Here is a 7659-nt window from a genome sequence, read left to right as displayed (position 1 = left end):
GGTCGCTCAGGAGAATTGGTCGCAATCGGAGGTTCGACTGTATTCACCAAAGTGGAGGTAAATACCCACCACTTTCACCGACATTGAAGTGAATCATTGTTTTAGTGCATACCACGCAAGTTAAAAATCAGCCTCGTTTATCGATAAAATTTGCTCCTCGGTAACCGAAGCCATTTTATTCAGAGGTGAAGAGTATTTGCTATTGATTAACCTGCAGCTAGCCAATCAGAATGTGCGGAAAGCACTATTCACTTGTGTGGTATTTATTAATACCCGATATTTTCCGGTCGAGGTGAACCTTTCCATTTTATTTAATTTCCAATCAAAAGGTTCATTCGAAAGGAGACACTGCTCGCAATATTGAGTGGCATGAAGAAACGGCCTTTTAATGCAGATCCTGGCACCCACATAACAGATTCAAAATGACAAAAAAAAATCTAGCTAGAAAGCAGCAAGACCATGTGGTCTACTATTTCCTTAACTTCCAAGTGAAGCCAAGGAAATAAACCCCGAGACCTTAGATCCGAAGATGGGTCATTTGCAGGTACGCACTCGAACGTTGCTAGGCGCGTGTGAATCAAACGTGGTTGGTGATTGAAGAAATATGGGTTATTGACCAAGTGTGAGGTCAAGATGGCTGGATATTGGCCAAGTTCTTTTTTTGCGAGTTTATGGACCGAAACGGAGTCGAGGTCCATAAACTCACCAAAAAAAGAACGAGGCCAATATCAAGCCATCAGGGACCGTTCATTTTTTATGAGGTAGGCGGGGCCTGGTGGGATTTTGGGGGGGGGGGGGACATGCGAAAAAAATGGCTTTCGAGGGGGGCCATCCCAAAAAAATAAGGGAAAAAGGGGGGTCACGTGAAATATTTTATTAAAACTTTAAAATGGCAAAATGTTTGAATATCAAAAAATTGCTATAGAATAAACATAGCAGGCAGGATACAAATTTATTACAAACTTTCCTTCTGCTTTAAAAAAACATTTGGCGACAAAAAGCATTTATAGCTACTTAAAAGAAGTATTTAACACTGTTATTTTCGAATGCAACTTTCACTGGCACTCATCTTCATCTTTGCTGTCATCGAGTTCTTCATCGCCGCTTGTGCTGCTATGGGAGTCTCTTTCATCAGTGCTGCAAGAAGCAGCAATGCTTTCCATCAGAGTGTACTCTTCGGGGTACATGACTCATGGCCATGGTCACAGTTTAACTTTTTAGCTTTTGTAATTTGGAAAAAAAAAATTTAAGCAAGCAATTATCATGAAATAAAAAAGCAAGGTCTAAAAGAAAAAAATACCTGAAGTTATGCAGCGATAAGCCTCTCTAAAGGAAAGCCTCATGTCAAGGAACTTCTCAGTGAATAAGTAGGCAAGAATTTGATCCACTAAAACAGATATACTCAATACATTACGTATATGTACACCTAGTGCCTATATACACACCTAGTTGGCTATGTACGTATTGTTAATTATAGCGTAACATAATGAGGCAACTATCAGCGTAATTTTTGGATTATTACCATTTCCTATTTGGAATATTCAGTAACATCTTAGTAACTTGAAACCTGGTTGATGGGTTGAATTTCTAAATAAAGTTTAATTAAGAAGAAGATTTTCAAAATATCAAACGTCACACTTTCTCTGGTCACTCAATTGCCTTGAACGTTTCATAATTTTCCCGCTGGATCAAGTTATCAGTAGACAATTGTATATAACTCAAGCATTAAGATAAAATATTAAAAACTAACTTACATGAGGAAGTGTTGCCAGGAGAATCATGTGATGTTGCTCTGGCATATAGCTGTCTCTGCAGCTTGTGAGCAGCTTCAAATCCTTGATTTGAGAGGTCATGCAGAGAACGGTGGACTCTAAAGAGCATTGGCACATGCTCTATCGTGAGATGTCCATAATCTCCTGTCCCAAGACTCGTACCAAACAACTCCAATAAAAGAAACCCCCATTCTTTGCACTAAAAGCAAATGACAAGAATTATTATTGATATTAATTACTTGAAGGAGCAGTGTTGTACAATTCACAGCATTGACAGTATTTAGATCTACATACTGGCAGATTGATTTGAACTTTTTATTAACCTGCAGTACTAAGGCAAGTTTAACATTGAAGAAATAAGGAAGTGTATTGAAAGAGATCAGTCAAACCGTCAATCACCTGCACTTTGAAAAAATGATGGTGGGTTACTTATAAAGTTCGTCAATGAAAACTCAAAAGGCTCAAAAGCCTCGAATTCTACTGCTTTGAGTTATTCATAAAACTATAAAGTGAATTCATTAAGGGATGAACTGAACTTGGAGTAAGATAAACTAAAATGGACATGCCTTTATACCAAAAATGTCAATGAGATGTTCTTCATCTCTATCAAATTCCCTGTCCCTTGTGACTACAGCAATCTCCTTCCACAGAGAGCATACCTGTTAAACAATTGAAAGTTAAAAACTTACATGTACATGTATTTATTGACAATGCAGAGCTTCATAGACTTGTCATCCAGTGTAAGACCATTCAGGTCACTGAGGTAGATGAATCTTGATGCCCAGTCACACAGATTAGAGATGACACATTTGCATTTGATGGGTGCATATCCCCTCCTCCCAATTACAGGGCTGCAAATAACAGTCGGAGATCAGACCATGGCCAACCAAACTTTGCCAATGTCTTATGAGATCCAGCTGTAGTCCAGCAGAATGCCAGGACCATTTTTTGGGGGGTATGCTTTTTCATTTTCAACCACAAATCATTTCAATCTACTACCTGACTTTTCCAAGTTGATTTCTTTGAGTCTTGTCCCAAAATCCCTAACATAAATGCCACTCTCCAACATCTCACTGTAGTACTGTAAAGTTCAAGAAAAAATAGACCCGTTTAAAATCAAGCAAATAAATTATAACAGTACTTTAATTGGTCAACTCAGTCAATATCTTGTGAAGGCCAGTAAACAATAATGTTTTTACAAAACATGTACTTCATCATTTCAATTTAAAATAAATTAGTTGAACAGAACTAGGTTTTTTAACCTAGGTGGATTATGAAGATGCCCTTGTGAAAAACACATTGAATCATATCATGTTTTTGGTGACAACTGAAGGAAGATTAACTTTGAATCGTTATAATATCTCAAAGCAAAAAAAAGGGTAGTACTACCAAAATAATCACCTTTTGCCGTGCCTCACAGAATGATATTTTGTTCAGAATGCATATTTTAGCTGCTTCTTTATCTTTAAAATGGGCTGCAAGTTTTGAAGATGGGAGGGATTTGTCAACTATGTCTTCAATAGCACTCAAAATTTGACGTTCAGTACTTCCTGGAAAAAAAAGGAAAAAAATAATTATAATTTTTTTGCCTTCCAGTGATTTAAACTATCAATGCTTGTTGAGAAGTGGTAAAAATTACTGTGACTACAAAACAGGCAAATTTCATGACAGCAATTTGAATTGAAGGGACAGATCTGATTGTCTTACAAACATTTTTTAAACTGGTTTACAAAAACCAGGGAAGGTGTTTTGTTTCTCTCCATGACCTCCCACTTCCATAGCAAAATTAAGAAACACCCCAAAACAAACCATTTCTAAAATTGCCTTTAGTCTGCAAGGCAAGGCTCTCTCAAGATGAAAATACACTTTCGATAAATGGTTAATAATTATTATGTAATACTGTGTAACTGACCTGAACAAGAGGCAAAAGAAATGTTGTTTCTACCAGGAGCTGTTTGCTGTCCAGGTCTCAGTTTTACCATGATCCGGTCTGCTTTGAAGTTCTTTGTGCCATACTTTGATAGTTCGTCATTACACTCTTGCAGAGAACCAATTTCATAGGCCAGAAGACCAACACTTTTCAAAATCTGCTCAGTATTGCGCATCTCACAATGCAAAGCACAAAGACACAGAGAAGGCAAATCCTCATCAGGTAGGCATGTCAGGTCATCTCTCAATCCTTTAAAGCTAAAAACAGGTAAAAAGATCACTGCCATACAAGTAGATCAATCAAAAGCAATTAATCTATAAAAAAAAAACAGGAAAGAGGGAAAGCAAAAGTAAAACCTACTGGTCTTTTATGTGTATCATGCGAAACGAAGCAGACAAAGAAAATATAACACTTGCAGGGCCAGGTTCTCATAATTCTGTGGGTTGAATTTATTGATGGTTCTCATCGTAATTGGGTACTCTGGTTTAAATCCCTCTCTCCACAAAAACGTGCATTATTAAAATTACAAATAAATCTTTACAGTGAATAAGAGAACTAACCTGTGGATTTCCACCACAAATCACATTGTATCTTTTTATTTTAATAGTTACCTGCCGATGTTTGCTTTCACTTGAAGGAAATGCTCAAGACAAACCTCATGCCTTCCTAAATCACAATCACAAGCCTAGGAAATAACGTAAACATTGTTAATAGCATTAACCAGAATTGCACAGAGCTGTCATTACCTTTGATGCAGTAAGGCTACACAAAGAAAGGAGGTGGCCAAATACTCAAGATAGCCTTCATTGGCTGTTGCCTTTTAGTCATTTTCATACTTTGAAAAGCCAGCAATCTTCATTGCACTAGTCAGTCATAATAGCTCTGTGGTTGTCGGCTCATTACCATGGTAGCTGCATGGAAATGCTAATGTATCTAGTTACAGTAGTGACAACTCAGGATCTGGCTTTAGTCAGAATTAAAAGGTGGACATATTGAATGCATGTTTAACTCAACCATGCAATTTTAAGAGATTAGGTGCATTGTCTACAAATTTCCTCACAAATTGGGATGCACAGACATCCCTGAGGCTAAAAGCATGATCTACATGTAGTCATCACCTGAGTTGTTACATAATATTTGTTTTGGGATTTTCACTTGCCAACTATCAGTTTTGCATAATTATTAAACAATTATAATATAATATTGCCTGTTTTATAAATGGTAAATTAACCTTACCCTTAATGCCATACAAAAAATGCAAAACTCAACAGCCAGCCCTTGCCCTCCTAGGATGAAGTCTTCATCCTCCAGTCTTGCCAGTATTAGCAGCAAACCCTTGTAGTCTAGAGTTACTATAAAATAAATTAAACATTATCCTTACTTTTAAAATTTTCAAAGCTATTTTTCCTCATAAGAATTCAAATTACAGTGTTTTTATCCTGGAAAACAAATACAAGACTGTTCCCTAAGACAATTTGCAAGGAAACCAAAGGCTTCAAAAGTCAGAATTTAACTAGGAGGCAAGGTACGAATCAGTTCCTCAAGTGCCCTGGGCTACGTACTGTTCTTTTTTTGCACTCATTAATTTCACATTATTTTTTCGTTTTTATTGTTTATATGTCCCACAAGATGGCTATAATCAACTTTTACTTTTACTGAATAACATTGACAGAAGCAATTTTCTTACGTTCACATCTATTTCACATAATGGACATGCCACATGCCTAACATCAATTTTGTTGTCAGTTGACCTTACACCTGTAATTGTCATTGAATTAGCAATTGGGAGAAATTTCAGTAAGACAGGGTCATATTATCAACTTAAAATTATTGACATCTGACATAGTTGCAAACTACAAAATAACTAAACAATACATACCTTTGAATCGCACACGATACGTGCTTGCCATCAACCCAAATCCCATTTCTTTTAATTTCTTCTTTGCGTTTGTTGAGATTAACAAAAAGGTTTCTCAGGTCTTTCCTTGAAAATAAATATCAAAAAGGCATCAAGTTTCATTTACAAAAAAAACACTGTGGAAACACTGTGGCAGATTTAGCTTATTTAGCTTACTACCGGCACTTATTGTAATGTACATTCAGGCAGAAGTCCAGAAGTTAGTATCTCTTTTGGTCATGGGTCTGTACTCTGATAGTGACAGAAATGTCACAAAATGTGATAAGAATGAAGATATATACCGCTTTGCATGTATTCCTTTGTTCACGCAATGTTTTTGCATCATCTGTGCATTATTATAGCATGGTTGCATAGCCAAATGAAATCTATTTGTTAAATAGATAAGATATCAACAAATCAATGATTACTGACAAACCTCTTTTCTTTACAATTGGCTATAGCCAGAGGATAGACAGATTTGGCGCTTTGAGAAGATCGATGTTTTGCATCAAGGGGAACAACACCAACTGTCACTTGATCCTTACCTAAAATATAAAAAAGTATTTCACATAAATAAATTCTTGGAACAACACTGAATGCTGGCATAATAAAAGTAGTATGGCATCAACGTCAACTATATATAGAGGAGGAACAATTTAATGGACATAGCATTTTTGTATCAATTTTTGTGAAACACACACGAAATTGAAGTACACAACATTGTTCCCAACAGACATCTTTATAGTTTTTCAGTTAATAATGCTTGACCTGTCATTACCGTTATTCAAAATAAACTAAATTATTTAGAAATTAAAATATCATGAATGACAAAAAATGACAATGATTTTAATATTACTTACTTATTAATATACTTCTTTCTGTGTACTTACCAAAGAAAGGGCGTCCATCAATCTTTAGATTAAACACAATGTCATCAGGGAGTGAACCATGCAGGCGCATTTCCCTGATGACCCAAATGGCGACACTCTTGAGGTTGACCTCATACCCAGGAACTTGGGGAGGGAGACTTTCAATACCAATTAGGCTCCTAGTTACATCAAATTGACCCTTCCGCAATGCAGCAATGTTGTTTTTTAATGGTATGATGGCCTCATCTGACTTTTTCTGAAAATCATCAAATAATATTTTCCATTAAGTTAAATATCTGCTCATATACGCCTTACCTCAGGGAGCAAAACCCAAAATTTTGTTTTGAAAATATTCCTTGTGACTTGTGATCTTGGGCTAAAATAGGATCACAACAGAGAGCTACACCAGTAGTCTTCAGTCTTTTCTTTTACCATTTTCTAGTCCACAGAGGGTGTCTTGTGTGGCAGTTGTTTGCCTCAGTTATTAGATTAATGCTTGGAAACTTGAACTGCTTTTATCACGAAAATGAAATCTTTTATGAATCTTAAAACTTTGCTGTAGTGCAAACAAGACCTAAAAAAGCACATTTTATCCTGGATCTGACTACAATAGTTCAATACATTTGAAAAGGTAGGTTATTTTGTAGGGGGATAATGACATGAAAAATCATGCATGGGAAAAATGGAGAATAAATTCTGCACATTAATCGAAGGGGTAGAAAGAAAAACTATATGACACCAAAATTTTTGCTGAGAGTAGATCCCATCCCCCCCCCCCCCCCCCCACCCTCATCAAAAAAGGTTCATCCCTACAATTTCGACAAAGAAAAGCAAAGGATAAAGAACAGTAAAGGCACTAAATAAGCTCACAAGACTGAGTACAACTTACCCCTGTCCGTCCTAATTTTGACAGGTTTGTCAAGTCTTGCCAGGCACTGTCCGAAATCCTCGACTTCAGTTTGAAGAGCAAATATATCCAATCGGGGACTCTCATACATTTCACTCTCTCATCCCAAGCCTCTTCCAAGATAAGCTTCGAGAAAGCTACTCGAACACCTTTCTCCTGGGCAAAGGAATCGAAAACGCTCCTGAAGACTTCCCGCGCGTCGTGGCCAGCTTTCCCTGAAAGAGAACAGCACTCTCCGAGTACAGTGATTAACGATTCCCCATTCTTTTCACACACTCTTGTCG

At 36.8% G+C, this 7659-nt stretch overlaps 1 protein-coding gene across 1 annotated transcript; it reads right to left on the bottom strand.

Annotated features, from left to right (window-relative positions):
- Window positions 1–796: 796 nt before the first annotated feature.
- Window positions 797–6362, bottom strand: LOC145490584 (uncharacterized). Its single transcript, XM_081469679.1, has 11 exons — window positions 6036–6362; window positions 5582–5686; window positions 4939–5054; window positions 4314–4387; window positions 3685–3959; window positions 3174–3322; window positions 2764–2853; window positions 2339–2431; window positions 1755–1971; window positions 1301–1387; window positions 797–1137 (listed from the first exon to the last, which is right to left on the bottom strand). The coding sequence occupies exons 2-11, from the start codon at window positions 5625–5627 to the stop codon at window positions 1037–1039; spliced, it is 1248 nt and encodes a 415-aa protein (XP_081325805.1). The 5' UTR covers window positions 5628–5686; window positions 6036–6362; the 3' UTR covers window positions 797–1036.
- Between the last annotated feature and the right edge of the window lie 1297 nt (window positions 6363–7659).

Source organism: Orbicella franksi, chromosome 6 (assembly GCF_964199315.1).
Source record: "Orbicella franksi chromosome 6, jaOrbFran1.1, whole genome shotgun sequence".
In the NCBI taxonomy this organism is placed as follows: Eukaryota; Metazoa; Cnidaria; class Anthozoa; order Scleractinia; family Merulinidae; genus Orbicella; species Orbicella franksi.
Note: the sequence above shows the minus strand (reverse complement) of the source record. Positions and strands in the feature narration are given on the sequence as shown.

Bases quoted from the DNA above. Each gene is read 5' to 3' on its own strand.
- LOC145490584 (XM_081469679.1), bottom strand. From the start codon at position 5,627: ATGGGATTTGGGTTGATGGCAAGCACGTATCGTGTGCGATTCAAAG. The intron at 3,323-3,684 runs GTCAGTTACACA...TTTTTTTTCCAG, and splicing joins TTCTTTTGCCTCTTGTTCAG to GAAGTACTGAACGTCAAATT. The intron at 2,432-2,763 runs TTGAAATGATTT...ATTGTTTAACAG, and splicing joins TGGAAAAGTCAGGTAGTAGA to GTATGCTCTCTGTGGAAGGA.